Source organism: Lepidochelys kempii, chromosome 1, assembly GCF_965140285.1.
Source record: "Lepidochelys kempii isolate rLepKem1 chromosome 1, rLepKem1.hap1, whole genome shotgun sequence".
In the NCBI taxonomy this organism is placed as follows: Eukaryota; Metazoa; Chordata; order Testudines; family Cheloniidae; genus Lepidochelys; species Lepidochelys kempii.
Genome location: NC_136380.1, coordinates 3,120,496 through 3,144,160, shown reverse-complemented (window position 1 = coordinate 3,144,160; position 23,665 = coordinate 3,120,496). Strand labels below are relative to the sequence as shown.

The 23,665-nt window shown below is 49.4% G+C and overlaps 1 protein-coding gene across 1 annotated transcript; it reads left to right on the top strand.

The window, feature by feature from the left end:
- Positions 1-386: 386 nt before the first annotated feature.
- Positions 387-1,376, top strand: LOC140914135 (olfactory receptor 52R1-like). The gene has a single exon (XM_073351318.1). The coding sequence runs from the start codon at positions 387-389 to the stop codon at positions 1,374-1,376; it is 990 nt and encodes a 329-aa protein (XP_073207419.1).
- Positions 1,377-23,665: the final 22,289 nt, after the last annotated feature.

The following is a 23,665-nucleotide window of genomic DNA, read 5'->3' as shown; positions in this document are numbered from 1 at the left end:
CAGAACTCCCTAGAGCATGGACTTGTTAGCCTGGCTTTCATTGCATTAAGGAACGATGATGGATAACCAGTATCCACATTCATGTTTACTCCTGGTGCCTATTAAGTTTTCTCAGACCATGAAATGTAGGAATTATTGATGCAAGAAGCCCCATAAACTATGGAATTGGCATTAGTAGAGTCAGTTGTTCATAATTCATTTATCTGAATGATGAAAATATAATTTTTCAGGTTGTGAAGAGCGACCAATCTGCCTCACCCATGAGAACAGCCTTCAATAGCGTATGTTGTATCTCATATTAACGTTGTCTCTCCATCCCGGAATTTGTACTACTACCATCACCATAGAGTCTGGGCACATACAGGAAGCCAGGGGAACATATGTACATGCAGGAGACACCGTTCTGCCTCAGAGTAGAACACCTTCTCCTCTACTCCATGTCAGGTTCCAACACAACTGACTTCACCAACCCCTCCACCTTCATCCTGCTGGGTGTTTCTGGCCTGGAGGCAGCCCATGTCTGGATCTCCATCCCCTTCTGTGCCATGTATGCCATAGCCGTCTTGGGGAACTTCACCATCCTGTTCATTGTGAAGACAGAGTCGAGTCTCCATGGGCCCATGTACTATTTTCTTTTCATGCTGGCCATCACTGACCTGGTCATATCTACGACCATCATGCCCAAAATGCTGGCAATATACTGGTTCAATTCCAGGGAGATCAATTTCATTGTCTGCCTCGCCCAGCTGTACTTCCTTCACTGTTTCTCAGTGATGGAGTCTGGGATCTTCGTGGCCATGGCTTTTGATCGCTACGTGGCCATCTGCCATCCCCTGAGACATTCCGCCATCCTGACAAACTCTGTTGTGGCCAAGATCGGCCTGGCCATGATGCTGCGGGGTGGCATGCTTGCATTGCCCTTTCCCTTCCTAGTGAGGCAGTGGCCATATTGCAAAACCAACATCATCCCCCAGCCGTACTGCGCCCACATGGCTGTGGTGAACATGGCCTGTGCCGACACCCGTGCCAGTAGTTATTATGGTCTCTTTGTGGTATTCTGTTTGATTGGTCTGGATGTGAGTTTTATTTCCCTGTCCTATACCCAGATCCTCAGAGTCATCTTCAGCCTCCCCACAAAGGATGACCGGCTCAAGACTTTTGAGACCTGTATCTCCCACCTCTGTGCCATCTTAGTCTTTTACATCCCAAATCTCTTCTTCTCCCTCATGTACAGATTTGCCCAGAATGTGCCCCTGCACTTCCACGTTCTCATTGCCAATGTGTACCTCTTGATGCCCCCCATGCTAAACCCCATCATCTACGGGGTGAGGACCAAACAGATCCGGGACAGGCTGCTCCAGCCCTGTACTCATTAAGGAATCTATTTTTTTCTCCTGGTGTTCTGGCTCTCAGACCGAGCTCCATGCAGAGGTGGCTGGTGATATGGTGATGGGCCCCCTTCCCTGAATCACTTACATGGTTGTCAGAGTGATATTATATCTTTTCCTGGAATTGCTGTGCTGTGTCAGTGTGACAAACTGGGGAATTCGTCTATGTTCAAGTTACGCCCTAACGCCCTATTCCTTCAAGGCTCTGCTCCCTGACCCACCTATCTTCCCAGCAGACCTGATCGGTTAGGGGTTCTCAGATCACGCCTCCTGAATGGGGCCGTGAAGGTCAGGAATATATTTTGTGTGTGTGTGTGTGTGAGAGAATTGGTCCATGTCTGTGTGCATGTGCGTCCGTGTGTGTGTGTGTCCGTGTGTGTGTGTGTGTGTTTGTGCACTCATGTAGTTCCGTGTGTGTTTGCATGTGCGTCTGTGTGTTTGCACCCTCAGAATATCCCACAGCCCAGAGGTTTAGCACCCACACCTGGATTTTGGGAAACCCACTTTCAAATCCCTGGTCCACTGAAAGTTTATTTGTGCAAAATGGAACAGCTCCAGCCACAGAGACTGAGAGCTCCGCCCAGAAAGCCATTTGCCTGCTGTTCAGGGCACACGTGGGACATGGGAGACCTGTGTTTCTGTCCCTGCTCCGAATCAAGTAGAGCAGAGATTTTGGGTCTTGTTCCCCCACGACTCTCTTGGGTCCCTAAGGAAATGTGCTGACCTGTCCTAGGCACCTCGCTCCAGGAGAGGGCTCATAGCGGACAGTCCCATGTGGAAATAGGCACCTATCTCTAGCTCATCATCCAGGCTCCTAGAAGCCCAAATCAGTGGAAGTTAGGTGCTTAAGAACCCATGTGAACCACTAGAAAATCCCCCCATTGGATGAGTATTCCCCATGGACATCTCCATTCGAGACATATCAATTAGCCAGTTCTCACTCCATCTAATAAATGCTCCATTGATACTCTCTGCTGCTAGACATGCGGACAGCGTTGACAACAGGTGTTAGGGGGCTTATTCCTTCACCCACTTACTTCCCTGGTCCTTCTCGCATGAACAGAGAGCAACAATACCCGAAGTCCAAAGGTGCAAAGAATTCGATGTTTATTGGGGTGAACTTCCAGCAAGCATGATTCCAGGTTCTTTTCTTAGTGTCCCTATTCCCAGCTCTGACACCACAGAGCCTTACCTGATGCTAGATATGCGGACAGCGTTGGCAACGGGTGTTAGGGGGCTTATTCCTTCACCCACTTTTCCAAGATTTTGGATCTTGTTCCCCCACGACTCTCTTGGGTCCGTAAGGAAATGTGCTGACCTGTCCTAGGCACCTCGCTCCAGGAGAGAGCTCATAGCTCTCATCGAAAATCCTCCCACTGGATGAGTATTCCCCATGGACATCTCCATTCGAGACCTATCAATTAGCCATTTCTCACTCCATCTAATAAATGCTCTATTGATACTCTCTGATGCTAGATATGCGGACAGCGTTGGCAACGGGTGTTATGGGGCTTATTCCTTCACCCACTTACTTCCCTGGTCCTTCTCGCTTGAACAGAGAGCAACAATACCCAAAGTCCAAAGGTGCAAACAATTCGATGTTTATTGGGGTGAACTTCCAGCAAGCATGACTCCAGGTTCTTTTCTTAGTGTCCCTATTCCCAGCTCTAACACCACAGAGCCTTACCTGTGTCCGGGTTCCCATTCCTACCCTTAGCTAAACATGATTCCAATTTCTCGAACCCCATTCCCTGTTCCAATTTCCCACCCACTTCCTGATTGACTGCAGACTGTATAGTAAAACTTGAGTTCTGCTTAGCTATGTCTTAACCAATCATTTTCCTGAACTTTAACTAACCAATCCGAACATATTGTAACATGATTATGTAACTAATTATATCCCACCACCTAAATTAGTTTACACCCAGCAAAATTAATTCTACAGCAGACAGAAACAATCACAGAACCAGACAGAGATTATACAGACAAACAACAGCGAAGTGGGAACTATAATGACAAAACAATACAGAAGTGAGGATTTCACATCCCAGCTATTGATAAGTGAGTTCTCGCCAGACAGGATGCTATCAAACTACGTTTCCTTTTACATCTTCTAGGCACTTCCCTTTCTCTGGGGGCATTATCAGGACAGGATTGTATCCTAACAGCCCAATAGCACCTTATTTCAATGTGACAAATTTGGAATGTGAGGAGCTTATGGCTGCCTCTGCTGCTTAGCCAAAGGCCTTAGCCTAAGCACAGGGCCTCAGACTGTCACAGGAAGAGAAGGCCCTTAGACCGGCAGACAGTGATTTTGATTCTTTCTTTCTTTTATACCTCTATCACTAGCCAAGTGATAAGAATACACCTAAATTCTTCGAGTATAGGCCTTTACAGACAGGCCTGAATATCTATATCCTAACAATGGGGTTTGTTGCAGGGATTGGTTCCTGGGTTGAAAATGTCAGCCTGGAGATCCTCAGCTTTCATCAGTCGCACATTTCATTCCCATCCAGGGGAGATGAGGGACCTATTGTTCCATAGAACTGAGGTTGTAGCAAGCCTGACACCACAACAAAACCACAAAGTCTATGGAATGGAAGAGGGCAACAGCAGCTGCTCTCCAAGTGCCCACATCTTTCGAGCAGCCTGCAGCCCTGTCTATGAAGCTGCCACCTGATAACCAGTCCTACCATACAGGTTAATACCAAGCAGGTTGCATTTTAAGGCTGCTTGATGGTAATGGCCAGGGACTTTGTTTTACCTGGATTAATAACCAGACTAATGTGCACTGTTTCGTGCCCAGCCAGATCAGCTCTCAGATGCAGCGATTCACATTACTACACCTTCAGTTGTCACTGAAGTTGATGGAATAACAGCCCTTTGTATGCTTGTAACTGGTACATAGGATGGGATGCACATTAGAAGTGGAAGAGAGAGGAAGGCGTTGGCGGGGGGTGGAGGGTGAGTTAAAAAGGAAAGGGAGAGATGGACCTAAATGAACACAGAGAGAGAAGATGGGACAAAGCCTACTAAAACAGGGACTTCCTGCCTCTTCAGTTCTGGGGAGCACTTTCCAAAAGAGAAGAGAAATCCTCTTCCTGACCCCAAACCAGTACTGACTGGTTGAGGAAACATTTCCTTCAGGGGAGTCCAGCTGGGTCAGTCCTGAAACCAGAGCACTTTGAGAAACACTGAGGGCAGAGGAGCCACATTTTGGTGAAGAGAACATCTTGTGGACACCTCCCTGCCTGGCTCCACTCCTCTTTGTGGGGGTTTAACTCTATCAGATATCAGCTCTCTCTCGTAAACGGCTGATGGAAGCTCGATGTGACGGGTTGGATCACAGATACCCCCTGGGGGCTGCCAACTGATGTGCCAAGACTACTTCTTCTCCTGCTTTCCTGCCCTGTCAGCTTAGGACTTCAGTGCCCTGCCTGGTATGAGCCAGACCCCCTAGTCTGCTGAAAACCCAGACGCAGGTCTGAACCACGTTCCCTAACAGCTGTAGGCTTAACTGAAAACAGATTACAGAAGTGTGCCTGTCCCTGACACACAGATGCCCAACTCCCAATGGGGTCCAAACCCTAAATAAAACAATTTAACCTTGTCATAAATATAAAGGGAAGGGTAAACCCCTTTAAAATCCCTCCTGGCAAGAGAAAAAATCCTCTCACCTGTAAAGGGTTAAGAAGTTAAAGGTAACCTCCCTGGCACCTGACCACAATGACCCATGAGGAGACAAGGTACTTTCAAAAGCTGGGAGGAGGGAGAAAAACAAAGGGTCTATGTCTGTCTGTATGCTGCTTTTGAAAGGGACAGAACAGGAATGGAGTCTTAGAACTTTTAGTAAGTAATCTAGCTAGGTATGTGTTAGATTATGATTTCTTTAAATGGCTGAGAAAAGAACTGTGCTGAATAGAATGACTATTCTTGTCTGTGTGTCTTTTTTGTTACTTAAGGTTTTGCCTAGAGGAATTCTCTATGTTTTGAATCTAATTACTCTGTAAGGTACCTACCATCCTGATTATACAGAGGTGATTCCTTTACTTCTATTAAAAGTCTTCTTGTAAGAAAACTGAATGTTTTTTTCATTGTTCTCAGATCCAAGGGTTTGGGTCCGTGGTCACCTATGCAAACTGGTGAGGATTTTTACCAAACCTTCCCCAGGAAGTGGGGTGCAAGGGCTGGGAGGATTTTGGGGGGAAAGACATGTCCAAACTACATTTCCCAGTAAACCCAGTTAAAGTTTGGTGTTGGCAGTGGCAGTGGCAGTCCAGCAATCACTCACACCCCCTCTAGTTACTTTCCTTTGTTCCAGTTTCTTTCAGGTGTCTTTAGGGGTGGAGAGGCTCTCTCTTTAGCCAGCTGAAGACCAAATGGAGGGGTTTCCCAGGGGTTTAAATAGACTTTCTCTTGTGGGCGGAGACCCGCTCCTCTCTCCTATGCAAAGTCCAGGTATAAAATGGAGTTTTGAAGTCCCCTGGGCAAGTCACATGTCCACACATGACTGAGTTCCTTACCAGCCAAGCCACATTCCTGGGAAAGCTCAGATATGGATTGGCGTCTCCAAGTTCATTGTTGGCTTAAGGGCTTCTTGAATGGGCACTTACTGAGAAGAATCTTTTCTCAGGAAGCTGATCAACTGCTTTACTAAAACCTACTTAGAATCAGACAAGTGTACAGCCAGTATTTATAACTTTGAATACAAAAATGATATCTGTATTGTGATAGGGTGGGGACAGATGACCACAGGAGAGCTATCCTATTGGGATCCGGGAAGTGGGTGGGCAAAGCCTAAGAGGGGGATCCAGAGGACTCAGACACCAAATAAATCTGGAGGGCAACTAATGAAATAACAGGGACAGGAGTGTGGTCAAAGGGTCAAACAAAGGGAATCAGATGGGGACACTGAGCGGAGAACCCTGGACAGTGCCCACTGCTCCTCAAAGGCATCAAGGGAGTCAGTGGACGCCACCCAGAGGATCTCTGCCTGGATACGTGAACGGACCGAGGATTGGAAATAGGCCCCACAATCACAGGAGACTCCATCGGCCAACCTCCTCACTCTGGTTTTATAGATGGCAATTTTAGCTAGGACTAGGAGGTTGACCAGGAGATCCTGTGACTTTGTGGGGCCATGGATAGGGAGTGCATAAATAAGAAGGTGAGGGGTAAAGTGCAACCAAAAATGTAATAAAATATTGGTGAGGAGCTGGAATAGGGGCTGCAGCCTGGCACACTCCAGATATATGTGTGCCAGGGTTTCCCTCACACTGCAAAAGGGGCAGGTGTCTGGGAGAGGGGTGAACTGCACAAAATACACGCCCGTGCTCACAGCTCCGTGAAGGAGCCACCAACTTATATCCCCGGCGGGCCTCGGGACCAAGGTGGAATATAGGCTGGCCCACCGGGGCTCCTCATCCTCCAAATGTGGCAGGAGGTCCCGCCATTTTGTATCGGGGCGGGACACGAGGGCGAGGGCGTGAAGGGTGTGGAGAACGAACGTGTATAGATATTTCCTTGGCACGGTCTGGAAACAAACTGGCTGCAGCTCATGCAGCCGGCTCATGGTGAAGGGGTGGGGGGTTCGGTTGGGTCCACGGGGCAGGGGCCCAATGAAAAGGTCCGGCAGGCCTGGGGTGGAAGATGGGCGGGGCGTTCCCTCGTGCAGGACCCGGTCAAGATAAACCCAAGCAGCGGGCAGCAAAGCGGCCTTCACCTCCTGAAGTACACCCCAGAGAGAACGAGGCCTTGACAGCCCCATGCGCTGAGCAAGCATCAGGGGATCCAGCCAGTCTCCCCAGTCATAGTCCATGAGGTCTCCGACTCTTGTGACTTCTGCCAGGGCCAACCTCTGGCACACCGAGGGGGACTCCGCCACCTGCACGGGGAGTTGGGGGTTGTGTAGCAGCGGTTCCGCGAGGAGACCTGCCCCCTCCGTGGCCGCCACGGACCTGGTCATTGAAAACAGTTTCCAGGTCCGGAGGAGGTCCTGGTAGAAGACCGGCAGCCCGGAGAGGTCTCGCAGAAGACCTCTCAGATCTACAGGAGAGGTATCAAATGGAGAGGTATGGGTCCCCGATTAAGCAGGTCCCTTTTCCCTGGCTAAGGTCTTATTGGGATCCAGGAAGAGGGTGGGCGAAGCTCGCCCACTGCTAAAGGATCACCCCCCAGACTAAGGGGGGGATCCACAGGACCTGGGAAGCCAAATAATTACGGGGGACAACTAATGAAGAACAGGGATGGGAGTGCGGTCAAAGGATCAAACGAAGGGAACCGGATGGGGACACCATCGGCCAACCTCCTCACCCTGGTTTTATAGATGGCCACTTTAGCCAGGGCCAGGAGGAGGTTGACCAGGAGGTCCCGTGACTTAGTGGGGCCACGGACAGGGAGTGCATAGATAAGAAGGTGAGGAGAAAAGTGCAACCAAAACCTTAACAAAATTTTTGTGAATACCGGAATAGGGGCTGCAACCTGGCGCACTGCAGATAGACGTGCGCCAGGGTTTCCCTCATGCCACAAAAGGGGCAGGTGTCCGGGATTGGGGTGAACCGCGTCAAGTACACGCCCGTGCTCACGGCCCCATGAAGGAACCGCCGACTGATATCCTCGGCGGGCCTCAGGACTAAGGTGGAGTAGAGGCTGGCCCACCAGGGCTCTTCACCCTCTAGAGGTGGCAGGAGGTCCCGCCACTTTGTGTCAGGGCGGGACGTGAGGGTGAGGACATGAAGGGTGTGGAGCACGAGCGTGTAGAGATGTTGTTTTGGTGCGGTCTCGAACTGGACCGGCTGCAGCTTGCGCAGCCGGCTCACAGTGAAGGGGCGGGGGGGTCGGTCGGGTCCACGGGGCAGGGGACCGATGAAAAGGTCCGGAGGGCCTGGGGTGGAGGGTTGGTGGGACGCGCCCTCGCACAAGGCTCGGCTAACATAAGCCTGAGCAGCGGGGGTTAAGGCGGCCTTCACCTCCTGAAGTACGCGCCGGGGGGAGCGGGGGCTGGAAAGCCCCATGCGCCGAGCGAGCGTCAGGGGATCCAGCCAGTCCCTCCGGTCGTAGTCCAGGAGGTCTCCGACCCTCGTGACTTCCGCCAGAACCAACCTCTGGCGCACCGAGCAGGAATCCACCACCTGCACACGGAGCTGGGGGTTGTGTAGCAGGGGCTCCGTGAGGAGATCTGCTCCCACCGTGGCCGCCACGGACCTGGTTGTTAGAAACAGTTTCCAGGTCCGGAGGAGGTCCTGGTAGAAGACCGGCAGCCCGGAGAGGTCTCGCGGAAAACCCCTCGGAGAAAGATAAAAGAGCTGCTGGTCGTATCGGAGCCGTTGGAAGCGGCGCAGGAAGGCGTGCGCCAGTATGCTCCATGCTGAACTACGTGCACTATAAAAGAGCCTCTGCAGGGCCTGGAGGCGGAAAACGTGGACCTGAGTGTACAGACACTTCAGGCCCTGCCCTCCTTCCTTCAGGGGTAAATGAAGAACTCCAACAGGGGCCCAGTGCATTCCTGACCAAAAGAAATCTAGAATCAATCTCCAGAGGTAGGTCAGGAAACCCGGGGCCGGGGCCAGGGTGTTGAGCCGGTACCAGAGCGTAGACAGGACTAGTTGGTTAAGCACCAGTGCTCTCCCTCGGAGGGAGAGACATCGGAGTAGCCTCGTCCATTTCTGGATCCGCTCTATCACCCCACCCTCTAGATTTTGCCAGTTCTCCAGAGGGGAAGGGTGCGTGGCGGAAAGGTAAACGCCGAGATAGAGCAGTGGACCCGCACTCCACCGGAAGGTCTGAAGCGTGGGTGGGAGGGAGCTTACCTGCCGCCAGTCCCCCACCGCCAAGCCAGAGCTCTTGACCCAGTTGACTCGGGCGGAGGAGGCTGCCGAATAGATGGCCTGGCATGCCTCCACTCGCGCCAAGTCGCCCGGGTCCTGGACCACGAGGAGTACGTCATCGGCGTACGCCGACAGGACCAGACGCAGCTCCGGCTCCCGCAGCACCAACCCTGTCATCCTCCTGCGGAGGAGACAGAGGAAAGGCTCGATCGCCAGAGCGTACAACTGGCCCGAGAGGGGGCACCCCTGCCTCACTCCTCGCCTGAAGCTGATCGGTTCAGTCAGGGTCCAGTTGAGCCTAACCAAACACTCCGCGGAGGCATACAGCACCCGGAGAAAACTAACAAACTGAGATCCGAATCCAAACGCCTGCAGAGTGCTCAGGAGGTACCCATGGTCTACTCTATCGAAGGCCTTCTCCTGATCAAGAGACAGAAGGGCAAATGACAGACCATCTCTCCGCCCGAGTTCCAAGAGGTCTTGGACCAGAAATAGGTTGTCAAAAATGCTGCGACCCGGGACAGTATAGGTCTGGTCTGGGTGAATCACGTCCACCATCACGGACCAGCTGAGCAGCGGGGACAGCAGAGCAGCTCACAGCAGGAGTTTGCCTGGGACTGGTAAGTATCCGAGTGTGTGTTTGTTTGCTTGCTGAGGAAGTATCCGAGCGTGTGTTTGCTGGGGTGGGCAGTGTGAGAGCCTGAGTGAGTGTCTGATTGGCTGCTAGCCTGCAGGGGGCGGGCAGTAGGGTGTCTGTTTGTTTGCGACAGGGAAGCCTGGCTGTTTAAAAATAGCCAGAGCTTCGCGAACCAGCTGAGCAGCGGCGAACTAGCTGAGCAGCGGGGACAGCAGAGCAGCTCACAGCAGGAGTTTGCCTGGGAGTTCATCTGGAGTGAGCCCAGTGAGGCTTACTTCTTGCAAACTGCTCTGAGGAAGCTCGTAGTTGGAAGGTGATATAGAAGGGGGGGGGGGGTTCAGCTGTTGTGACCTGCACTGGATGTGCCATGTTTGTCTTCTTCCACAGGACAGAAGCAACTTTGTCTGTACAAAGTGCAAGCTGGTCTCCATATTGGAAGAGAAGATTGAAGGTCTGAAGCAACAGATAACAACCCTGCGTTGCATACGAGAAACTGAGGATTTTCTGGACAAAACTCAGGATAGGCTTCTAGGGGCACAAAGCTCTACAGATACAGAGCAGGTTGCACAGAGGAGCCAAGAGGCCAGTGAAGAAGCTTGGCAACATGTGACCTCCAGAAGAGGTAAGCGGAATGTCCGGGTTCCAGTAACACAGACACAGGTAACTAACCGCTTTCATGTTCCCTCCACAGGTATCGTTGCGGAGAGTGGACCAGATGATACGTCAGGGGCGAGAAAGCAGAAGGAGACTCCGCTGGTTGGAAGGCATGAGATGCGCTGTCCTGAGGTTGGGGGTTCCACGACCACCACTACCAAGAGGAGAAGGCGGGTGGTGGTGGTCGGGGACTCTCTCCTCCGGGGGACTGAGTCATCTATCTGCCGCCCTGACCGGGAAAACCGAGAAGTCTGCTGCTTGCCAGGGGCTAAGATTCGCGATGTGAAGGAGAGACTGCCTAGACTCATCAAGCCCTCGGATCGCTACCCCTTCCTGCTTCTCCACGTGGGCACCAATGATACTGCCAAGAATGACCTTGAGCGGATCAATGTGGACTATGTGGCTCTAGGAAGAAGGATAAAGGAGTTGGAGGCACAAGTGGTGTTCTCGTCCATCCTCCCCGTGGAAGGAAAAGGCCTAGGTAGGGAGCGTCGAATCGTGGAAGTCAACGAATGGCTACGCAGGTGGTGTCGGAGAGAAGGCTTTGGTTTCTTTAACCATGGGATGGTGTTCCATGAAGGAGGAGTGCTGGGCAGAGACAGGCTCCATCTTACGAAGAGAGGGAAGAGCATCTTTGCCAGCAGGCTGGCTAACCTAGTGAGGAGGGCTTTAAACTAGATTCACCGGGGGAAGGAGACCAAAGCCCTGAGGTAAGTGGGAAAGCGGGATACCGGAAGGAAGCACAGGCAGGAATGTCTCTGAGGGGAGGGCTCCTGCCTCATACTGGGAATGAGGGGCGATCAACAGGTTATCTCAAGTGCTTATATACAAATGCACAAAGCCTTGGAAACAAGCAGGGAGAACTGGAGGTCCTGGTGATGTCAAGGAACTATGACGTGATCGGAATAACAGAGACTTGGTGGGATAACTCACATGACTGGAGTACTGTCATGGATGGTTACAAACTGTTCAGGAAGGACAGGCAGGGCAGAAAAGGTGGGGGAGTAGCACTGTATGTAAGGGAGCAGTATGACTGCTCAGAGCTCCGGTACGAAACTGCAGAAAAACCTGAGTGTCTCTGGATTAAGTTTAGAAGTGTGTGCAACAAGAGTGATGTAGTGGTGGGAGTCTGCTATAGACCACCGGACCAGGGGGATGAGGTAGATGAGGCTTTCTTCCGGCAGCTCACGGAAGCTACTAGATCGCATGCCCTGATTCTCATGGGTGACTTTAATTTTCCTGATATCTGCTGGGAGAGCAATACAGCGGTGCATAGACAATCCAGGAAGTTTTTGGAAAGCGTAGGGCACAATTTCCTGGCGCAAGTGCTAGAGGAGCCAACTAGGGGGGGAGCTTTTCTTGACCTGCTGCTCACAAACCGGGTAGAATTAGTGAGGGAAGCAAAAGTGGATGGGAATCTGGGAGGCAGTGACCATGAGTTGGTTGAGTTCAGGATCTTGACGCAGGGAAGAAAGGTAAGCAGCAGGATACGGACCCTGGACTTCAGGAAAGCAGACTTCGACTCCCTCAGGGAACGGATGGCCAGGATCCCCTGGGGGACTAACTTGAAGGGGAAAGGAGTCCAGGAGAGCTGGCTGTATTTCAAGGAATCCCTGTTGAGGTTACAGGGACAAACCATCCCGATGAGTCGAAAGAATAGTAAATATGGCAGGCGACCAGCTTGGCTTAATGGTGAAATCCTAGCGGATCTTAAACATAAAAAAGAAGCTTACAAGAAGTGGAAGGTTGGACATATGACCAGGGAAGAGTATAAAAATATTGCTCGGGCATGTAGGAATGATATCAGGAGGGCCAAATCGCACCTGGAGCTGCAGCTAGCCAGAGATGTCAAGAGTAACAAGAAGGGTTTCTTCAGGTATGTAGGCAACAAGAAGAAAGCCAAGGAATGTGTGGGCCCCTTACTGAATGAGGGAGGCAACCTAGTGACAGAGGATGTGGAAAAAGCTAATGTACTCAATGCTTTTTTTGCCTCTGTTTTCACTAACAAGGTCAGCTCCCAGACTGCTGCGCTGGGCATCACAAAATGGGGAAGAGATGGCCAGCCCTCTGTGGAGATAGAGGTGGTTAGGGACTATTTAGAAAAGCTGGACGTGCACAAGTCCATGGGGCCGGACGAGTTGCATCCGAGAATGCTGAAGGAATTGGCGGCTGTGATTGCAGAGTCATTGGCCATTATCTTTGAAAACTCGTGGCGAACCGGGGAAGTCCCGGATGACTGGAAAAAGGCGAATGTAGTGCCAATCTTTAAAAAAGGGAAGAAGGAGGATCCTGGGAACTACAGGCCAGTCAGCCTCACTTCAGTCCCTGGAAAAATCATGGAGCAGGTCCTCAAAGAATCAATCCTGAAGCACTTGCATGAGAGGAAAGTGATCAGGAACAGCCAGCATGGATTCACCAAGGGAAGGTCATGCCTGACTAATCTAATTGCCTTTTATGATGAGATTACTGGTTCTGTGGATGAAGGGAAAGCAGTGGATGTATTGTTTCTTGACTTTAGCAAAGCTTTTGACACGGTCTCCCACAGTATTCTTGTCAGCAAGTTAAGGAAGTATGGGCTGGATGAATGCACTACAAGGTGGGTAGAAAGCTGGCTAGATTGTCGGGCTCAACGGGTAGTGATCAATGGCTCCATATCTAGTTGGCAGCCGGTATCAAGTGGAGTACCCCAAGGGTCGGTCCTGGGGCCGGTTTTGTTCAATATCTTCCTAAATGATCTGGAGGATGGTGTGGATTGCACTCTCAGCAAATTTGCGGATGATACTAAACTGGGAGGACTGGTAGATACGCTGGAGGGGAGGGATAGGATACAGAAAGACCTAGACAAATTGGAGGATTGGGCCAAAAGAAATCTGATGAGGTTCAATAAGGTTAAGTGCAGGGGGGTAGAGGGGGATGGCAGGGAAAAAATTGCCACTCCTAATCGGTCGCGGCTAGAAAGTGCAAAGACTGCTTCCTGGGGGGAATCTGCGAAAGGCGGAAAGGAAATAACCCCAGGGGCGGCATTAGCATTGCATGAGGAGGGGACTTGGGCAGGGACAGGGGTGGGGGCAGGGGCAGGGGTAAGGCTCTGGGGTTCAGGAGGCAAGCAGCTAAATGAAAGTGCCTCCTGAGCAGAGTCAAGGGTTAAGGGGTAAGGGAGGGGGCTCCCAATAATGCCAGGCGCTGGCTCCATGGTGGTCTTAGCGGCCATGGCATCAGGTGGTGGACCACCTTCTGCAGGGTGCTCACCCGGGAAGGCAATTAGGGGGAGGGAGCATGGGGAAAGGGAGGCTGGGGTAAGGTTGCCCAGCTCGAGGCCAGCCGGCAGCATATCATCCCCTCCCTGGGTGACCGGGGTCAAATCTAGGGCCTCAATCTCCGCATACACAGGGGAGAGGCCAGCTCCTGCCACCCCGGGGGCCTCTCCTCTACGGCCCGCCTCAAGGGTCGCCTCGGGGTCCGCGGGGGGTTCGGGTGGTATCCAGGCAGAAGGGGCGTCCTCAGAAGTCTCGGAGGGGAGGCTCTCCTGTGGAGGGGGGATTCTGCCCTCCAATGCCAGTCCGTCTTCCCCTCCCGACACCAGCGGATGGATCTCACTCGTGGCCATGGCGGGAGGCTCGATAGCAGTGCCTCCTTTCCTGGTCTTCCGGGGGGCTTCCGCGTCGGATGGATGCAGCGGAGCTCGAGTCTTCCGCTTGCCTTGCTTCCCCTGGACTAGGGTCCAGCCCTCCATAGCGTCATCTGGGGGCTGGTTAGCAGGGGTCGTGTCGGGGGGCAGGGGCGATGGTTCAGGGGTTCGGGGGGGTAGCGGTGAGGCACGCATGAGGAGCGGGGGTTTCTCTTTGGGGCGGGTCCTCTCCTATACCTGGTAATATCCTTGCCACACCCTCCTCCATAGGCTCTGCTGGCTTGGTACTAGCAAGGGTGGAAGTCCCTTGCTCGCCCGGGCATTGTAGGGAAGGTATCTCTTGGGCCCGGACAGGAGCAGCGATGGGTCGAGTAGGAGGGGGGTTGGTTTCAGGTGCCGGGCAGCCAGGCGCGTCGGCCGCGATGGGGCCGATGTCCTGCCGGGTCTCGGGGGTTTCGGGTGTCCCTGTCCCCCGAGCCAAAGGGCAGTCTCTGCGGACATGCCCCGCTGAGCGGCAGAGTTAGCACCGGGCCTCTCCGGTAGAGTAAAAACCTGATAGCGGGCTCCCTGGTAGGGGACTAGGAAAGACCCCTCAAGCGCCTCTTCGTCACGCGCCTCTGCCGGCGGTAGAAGCTGCACTTGCCGGCGGAACGAAAAAATGTGACGGAGGGTGGGGTCCTTGCAGCCCAATGGGAGAGGGCTGATGACAGAGACAAGTCTCCCAAGGGTGGAAAGAGCGGGTAACAGGGCAGCATTGGGTGAGAACGGAGGTGAGGACGAGGCGAACGCCCGAGTCTTCTAGCGGCTCTAGGGGGACAAACACCCCCCCCACCGCCAGGCCCCTCTCTACCGCCTCCTGGGCGGCAGCCTCTGAAGCTAAGAAAAAAACGACCTTCCCATACATCTTGGAGGCCGCCACAATAGCCGTGGGTCCTACCACCTTTGCCAACGCCTGCACGTATGTCTCCACGTGGGGCGAGGCGGGCACCAGGAGGCAACGGACGCCGTGCCTCCTGGTCAAGGCGGGGAAAGGGCCCCGGCCGCTGGTGATGGTGGCGTAGCCGGGGGTTGAGATGACGAGGCGGCAGGCAGGGGTGAGCCCATCACCGCTCGGGCATACGTCCTGGGTGCCGGGGGAGGGACAATCGCAGAGCTGGTGGAGGGAAACGCAGGGAGGGACGCCACGGCTGATGACGAGGCCACAGCGGTGGGGGCAGCCCCTGCCATGGAGGGCTTAGTGGTTTTAGCGGGGCCCTTTCCTTTCATCCCGCCCTGGCCCTTCCGGCCAGCTGGGGCGGGTTCCTAGAATCTGGGGGGGCGGTGGGCGCAGCAGCAGCAGTGATCGCCCCGGTGCCTCCTCCTGCCGGTGCCCCAGCGTGGGGGGTGGCAAGTATCTTAACAATAGTGGTGGGGGGGACTTTGGGGGTCGGGCAGGAGGGGTGGTGGGGGAGGGACAGCTAATTTTGTTGAAGCGGCCTCGCCCCTCTCCTTCCCCGCCATTGTGAGCAGGGAGAGATGGGGAGACACCGGAAGGAGGAGGGGGGAGGGGGAAAGCAAAGTAACCGCTCCTCCCCGCTGGTTGCAGGCGGGGGCGGGGGGGGGGATGCCGAAGAAGTTGGACTGGGGGGGGAATCGGGGTCCAGTAATAGGGGCTGTGGGATAGACACAAAGACACAGGATTAAAGTGAAATCCAACAAAGGTATGACTAATGGTTCCAGAAGTTTCCTTTTTAGGTATCACATTGTCTCAAGGAGGTCGATCACCTGCACAGCAAAAGGTGGATGCAATTTGGAAATTACCTATGCCCACTACTATAGCTTCTTAACTGTAACAATGTAAGGTATAAAATCATATGTCAGGTTTGTATAGACTAGGATTACATGTAACATTGAAAGATAACCAAAAGTCTTATGTAGACTGGAGAAAAAAAATCTTTTCCTTACTGAAGAAATCTGGGGCGGGGGTGGGGGAATGTAAAATATATACCCCAAGAGAAACTCACTCTTTACCAGTCAGTGATGGAATTCCATACGGATCATGGGAAAACAGAACCAGAAACCTCCGTTTTTTCAGGTACATGAGGCTTTCGCCAATGGATCACTGATCTTTAATTCTCATCTGTGACTATCATCATACCCTGTAGCATCTTTTATTAAAATATCTTCAAAATACCTTCCAGGGGAAAGTCACTATGAACGTATCCCCCAGGAATGGGTTACCAAGGGAGGTGGTGGAATTTCCTTCCTTAGAGTTTTTTAAGGCCTGGCTTCACAGAGCCCTGGCTGGGATGATTTAGTTGGGGATTGGTCCTCCTTTGAGCAGGGGGTTGGACGAGATGATCTCCTGAGGTCCCTTCCAACCCGAATCTTCTATGAGTCTATGAACTGTCACAACACCAGCAACAGCCAGGCACAATATGAGAGAAGGGTATAAAGATGTTCAGACTTAAGAGGAAATACAGAACATAAGTCCACCTCAAATTCAAGAAGCACCCTATGATTACAGTCACGTACCACAATGCAGAGGGGTAATTACTTCAACAATTGAAAGAGTCCCAAAAGAAGGAACTAAGCCCTAGTAATAATGCAAAATAATGGTGTGTGGGTAAAATTAATTTACATATAATCTTTTAGGCATAAATTTTCAGTTATATATAAGATTTGATTATCAATTGATTGTTGATATTCACTTTAACCATTGCTATATGTTGTCATAGGTATGTGACAGGGCACTTTGTATCTAATCATCATTTGATAATAAGATAACTCACACCCAGTGTAGCCAATCAGTTTAGTTTAGAATTCATTTATTGTCTGGTACTTAATTAATCAACACGTTATATTCGGTGTACTCACTATATGCTAATCAAAATTGATTTATGGAATTCTAGAAGTATAAGATTAAGTAAGACAGAAGAATGAGTACTATTTAATGGAACTAGGTGAGAAATCAGACAAGCTGAAACACAAGGAAACTGTAGGCTAAAACCAGCAAGACCTAGCTTAACTATTTTAGGCCTTGGATACAAGAAATGGCCCAGGAGTGACCTCATGCCCTAAAATTCTGGTGACACTGCAAAAGCAAATTCAGAAAAGCTTAGAATTAAACACAAGATTGCTGCAACGCTGTCCGTAACACGTGCCTTAACCGCAAAGCGAAGGTGGCGCATCACCTTACGCCACCTGTGGAATCCGGGGTCCCTCATGACTCCAGGGGCCGACCAATAAGAAAGAGAGGGACAATGGCAGCATGTACAGGCATAGAAGTAGGTCTAGTCAAAATCACTGTATAAAAAGGGGTGCCCAAGAATAGCAAATTCAGCTCCCTTTGGGATACTCCAGCAGAAACCCGTACTGACAATCACTCCACGCAAGGGCCAAGAGACTTTGAGAGGGCCGACACACTGTAACACCACCTAGGAGGATGTGAGTGTGTCTATAGTTACAGTTAGTCCACGGTACATGTACGTGTTTGGAATTATATATGCTGTTGCGTTCATGATTGGATTGGTATCTTTAATAAAATTACTAAAAGATAAATGCTCTTGTAATTGTCTGTGTTGTTTGCTTGTGGTTTACTGTATTCCTATGGGCTCTGGATCTAAAACAAACTGAGATGACGCCACTGAATGCATCTGATGAAGTGAGCTGTAGCTCAGGAAAGCTTATGCTCAAATAAATTGGTTAGTCTCTAAGGTGCCACAAGTCCTCCTTTTCTTTTTGCGAATACAGACTAACACGGCTGCTACTCTGAAACCTGAGATGACTCTGTTGAACTTAAGACTGTAGCCGCCAGAGCTGAACCCAGGGAAGTGTGATTAACTTTAAATAGAATAAAAGGAAACAAATCTAAGACTTGAACACATTACTTAGGATTCGAATGAGCAATCTCTCACCCTGACTGATGATACAAGTGGGCTCACACATTCCTGAAGCACAGGGTGCATCTGCCTTACAGCCTGGTTCCCCTTCCCCATTCAAAATCCTTTGTTTTCCAGACATTCTTTCAGTGTCGAGCTGTGGGGGAGTGAAGACAAGTGAGGATGTCACTCCGCATCTTTTATAGTTTCTTCCAGCCTGCTGGAAAGTCTGTGCATGTAACATGGGAGGTCCACTCCCATTGGCCAAACTTTCTCCATTGTATCCATGCTCCCTCTGAGGAGGCTTCCTTATTCAGATTCCTGTGTTAGTGGATTCTTCCCTGGATAGATGTAAATTACAGAAATTAACACTGTCTGGCTACTCTATTGATACGCCATATGTCTGCTTTGGAGTGTTCCCAGCCTCATGTCACACATAGCAAGATTTCATAATGTCACATACGTTGATAGCAAGGAGCTATTAATATTTAGCAGATCAAGACTTTTAGAATGATATCTCCCAAGGCATACTTAGTACAAAACTTATAATTCCATTGCCATGAGAAATATGACGAAATAACTGGCTCTGTGGATGGGGGAAAGCACTGGACGTGTTATTCCTTGACTTTAGCAAAGCTTTTGATAGGGTGTGCCTGCAGAAAGTGCTCAGGTCACCCTTCAGTTATCTATCTCTCGGTCTCTCTGTCTACTACTACTCATGCCGGCTGGGCATTTACAGGGTGTCAGGCCCTATGCAGATCTAGGCATTATCCCTAGTTTTCTTAGTAATCAACTATAATTTTAAATATACACAAATGCACAGACTAGCCAATTCCTCTCTCACTCAGCACAGAGCCCAAGAGTTCTCATCTCCCTTTGGGAAGGTCCCTTAATTATTGTTTACTCCAATAACAGGATAAAGAACACAGAAGAACAGACATGGAAAAAGAAATATTGGCTAGCATGCCTCTGGTGTCCAGCCTGTTTCCATTCAGACGCCGCTTCTCCCCTAGAGGCTGAGTGAACCCTGCAGGGATTACACAGAACTATATTATAAACAGTGCACACCTCTTTGTCAGCTCTCAGCGTGGGATTCTCCTGCAGATGCTGGGGTGAGAAATTTGTGGGACACGACTACCTGAGGGGAATTCCCAGGGCAGACACTTCCTTCTGAGGATTCACAGGTACCCATCTCCTGCTGAGGAGCTCACCTCTCTGACAAACCCAGTAGAACTTGGGTGGGATGGGATAGAGATTAGGTCTGTCATCCTTTTCTGCTCTGCACAGCCATTAAACATCCCAGGTCTCTGGACGTAAGTGGTGAATTTGCTCCAGTTTTCCTGGTAAATTATCCCTCTTTGCTGCACCCTCCACCCCAAGCTGATGACCTCCAGCCCCAATGTGTCTGTATTTCAGTGACACTGTGGATCCTTCAGCATGAAAGGTGACAGTAGATGTCTGATACAAGGCCAAATTTGGAGGCCATGGCCCATAGTTTGCTAAGACCCCACCGAGGCAAAAGTCTCCTTGCAGGTAGAACTGAGAAAAGACCTCAGGAGCGAGAAGTGTGTTAACACACAGACAGTGTGACCTCCTCCTCTTGCATTTCAGGGCTTGGCTGTTAATGAGTGACAGGGAGGGGAGCTGTTACCTGACTTTAATTTGCTGGAAAGCATGGAGGTGATAGCACTCCTCACTGGAACAATTAAACAATTTTTTCAACATGGGCAAGACATGTTTTCTCAGAGATTTATTAATGAAGTCAGCTGAACTGTTGTGCCTGAAACTTTCAAACTTGAAGCAGAAACCCAGTATGGGAATTTTTTAGTCCAAACAGTGACAGTTTGGCAAACTTATAAGCAACTGAAAATAAGGTCTTCAAATTGAACATGCCAGGCTGCCCTAACTAAAAGTCGTGCCACCATCACCACCTACAATGGCCAATCCAGAAAAAAATAAGAACATACGAATAGCCATACTTGGTCAGACCAAAGGTCCATCGAGCCCAGTCTCCTCTCTTCCGACAGTGGCCAGTGCCAGGTGCCCCAGAGGGAATGAACAGAACAGAGAATCATTAAGTGATCCATCCCCTTTGCTCATTCCCAGCCTCTTGCAAACAGCGGCTAGGGTCACCTTCCTGCACATCCTGGCTAATTGCCATTGATGGACCTATCCTCCATGAATTTATCTAGTTCTTTTTTGAACCCTGTTATGGTCTTGGCCTTCACAACATCCTCTGGCAAGGAGTTCCACAGACTGTGTGTTGTGGGAAGAAATACTTCCTTTGATTTGTTTTAAGCCTGCTGCCTATTAATTTCATTTGGTCACCCCTAGCTCTTGTGTTATGAGAAGGAGTAAATGGCACTTCCTTATCGACTTTCTCTACACCAGTCATGATTTTACAGCCCTCAGGTATGTCCTCCCTTAGTCATGTCTTTTCCAAGCTGAAAAGTCCCAATCTTATTAATCTCTCATCACACAGAAGTGCTTCCATACCCCTATTCATTTTTGTTACCATTTCCTGAACCTTTTCCAATTTCAATATATCATTTTTTTGAGATGGGGTGACCACATCTGCACACAGGATTCAAGATGTGGGCACATCATGGGTTTATACAGAGGCAATATGATATTTTCTGTCTTATTATCTGTCCCTTTCTTAATGATTCCCAACATTCTGTTTGCTTTTTTGACTGCAGCTGTACATGGAGTGGATGGTTTCAGAGAATGACTTCAAGATCTCATTCTTGAGTGGTAATTTAGCCCCATCATTTTATATGTGTAGTTGGGATTATGCTTTCCAATGTGCATTACTTTGCATTTATCAACATGAAATTTCATCTGGCGTTTGGTTGCCCAGTCACCCAGTTTTGAGAAATCTTTTCATAGCTCTTCACAGCTATCTTTAGAAATTTTGAAGCATCTGCAAATTTTGCCATCTCACTGTTTCCCCCTTTTTACAGATCATTTATGAATATATTGAATAGGATTGGGCCCAGAACAGACCCCTGGGGAACATCAGTATTTACCTCGCTCCATTCTGAAAACTGACCATTTATACTATCCTTTGTTTCCGATCTTTTAGCCAGTTACCAATGCATGAGAGGACCTTCCCTCTTATCCCATGACAGCTTAATTTGCTTTAGCGCACTTGGTGAAGGACCTTGTCAAAGGCTTTCTGAGAATCTATGTACCCTACACCCACCAGATCCCATTTACCCACATGCTCGTTGATCTCCTCAAAGAATTCTAGTAGACTGGTGAGGCATCATTTTCCTTTACACATGTTGACTCTTCCCCAACAAATAATGTCTTTCTACGTGTCTGACAGTCTTGTTCTGTACTATAGTTTCAACCGGTTTGCCTGGTACTGAAGACAGGCTTACCATCCTGTAATTGCCGGCGTCACCTATAGAGCCATTTTTAAAAATTGGCATCACATTAGCTGTCCTCCAGCCATGTGGTACAGAAGCTGATTTAAATGATCGGTTACAGGCTACAGTTAACAGTTCTTCAGTTTCACATTTGAGTTCCTTCAGCAGTCTTGGGTGAATCCTATCTGGTCCTGGTGACTTCTTACTTTTTAAATTTATAAATTTGTTCCAAAACTTCCTCCAATGACACCTAAATCTGGGACAGTTCCTCAGATTTGTCACCTAAAAAGAATGGCTCAGGTTTGGGAATATCCTCACATCCTCAGCCATGAAGACCAATGCAAGGTATTCATTTTATTTTAATAACCTGTTTAATCTAGCTGAGCATTTCACAGTCACGATCACCATCCTGGTGTGGTGGTCTGTAATATATCCCTACCACTATATTCTTATGATTAGACATGGAATTACTATCCACAGAGATTCAATGCTTCAGTTTGATTCAGTTAAGATTTGTATTTGATTCTACATTTTCTTTCACCTATAGTGCCACTTCCCCACCAGCACGTCCTGTTCTGTCCTTCCGATATATTTTGTACCCTGGTATTACTGTGTCCCATTGATTATCCTCATTCCACCAAGTTTCTGTGGTGCCTCTGATATCAATATCCTCATTCAATATGAGGCACTCTAGTTCACCCATTTAATTATTTAGAATTTTAGCATTGGTATAGAAGCACTTTAAAATCTGGAGTCCTTTTAGCTGTCTGCCATTACATGATGTAGTTGAACGGGACACTTTTTCATTTCATTGTTTCTCATCAGATCCTACCTGTATTTTATCATTTTCCATCATCTCGTCCTCACTAGGACTTAGAGAATCTCCTTTAATAGAGCCTCCCCTTCGGGATGTCTCTGTTCGAACCATGTGTTCCTCTGCACCTGTCGGCTTCCCCCAACCCTTAGTTTCAAAACTGCTCTATGACCTTCTTAATGTAAAGTGCCAGCAATCTGGTTCCATTTTGGTTCAGGTGGAGCCCCTGCTTCCTCTATAGACTCCCCTTTTCCCCAAAGTTTCCCCATTTGTGAATCCCATTCAGCTAAACACTTCAATCTAATATGTCAGTGCCAATGAGTTCCACAGGTTAAATATGGATTCTGTTAAGAATTTTCTTTTCTCACTGTTATATGTTCAGACTTTCAATGTAATTGAATGTTTCCTTGTTCGTGTTATGAGACACAGTAAACTTTATTGCCTGATCTAGTTTCTTAATTGATAGATTCACAGTGTTCAAGCTCAGAAGGTTTCAGAGTAGCAGCCGTGTCAGTCTGTATCCATAAAAAGAAAAGGAGGACTTGTGGCACCTTAGAGACTAACACATTTATTAGAGCACAAGCTTTCGTGAGCTACAGCTCACTTCACTGGATGCATCAGAAGGGACCATTAAATCAACCAATCTGTCCTCTTGCATAACACACGCTATTAAATTTTACCCAGTTTCCCCAGTATTCATCTCCATGACTTGTGTTTGACTAAGTCCTGCTCCTCACTAGATTACATTGTAGAATCACAAAGCCATAGGATAAGAAGGGCCTTCAAGGGTCATCTAGTCTAACCGCCTGCCTGATGCAAGATTTATTATGACTAAACCATTCCCGACAGATGACTGTCCCTTCTCCTTTAGAAAACCTCCAGTGAAGGAACTTCCACAACCTCCCTAGGCATCTGTTCAATTGTTCTCCTATTCTTACAGTTAGAATTTTTTTCCAGATATTTCATCTAAATCTGCGATGCTGTAGTTTGAACCTATTGCCTCTTCTCCTGCCCTCTGTGGCAAAATAGGACAACTTTCCTCCAGCTTTTTATGGCAGCCTTCCAACTATTTGAAGACTGCTATCATGATCCCCGCTTAATCTCATCTTTTTGAAAGTAAACATGCCTGGTTCCTTCTGCCTTTGCTCATATGGCTTGTATTTCCTCCCGTTGATCATCTTTGTCATTCACCTCTGGATCCTCTCCAGGTAATCTACATCCTTTCTATACAGAGTGCCAAAATTGGACTCACCACTCTAACTAAGGCCTAACCAGTGCTGAATAGAGCGGTACTATATCCTACTGTGACTTGCATTTTATGCCTCCGCTAATACAATCTAACATTGCATTTGCCTTTTTTTGAAGCATCAGAAAGAATCCAAACCTCTGAGAGTTGTAGTTATGTCAACCTAACCCCTGTGTAGACACTATGAGGTCTTCCCACAACCTAGCTAGCACTTCTCAGGGAAGTGGATTACATACAC

Bases quoted from the DNA above. Each gene is read 5' to 3' on its own strand.
- LOC140914135 (XM_073351318.1), top strand. From the start codon at position 387: ATGCAGGAGACACCGTTCTGCCTCAGAGTAGAACACCTTCTCCTCTAC.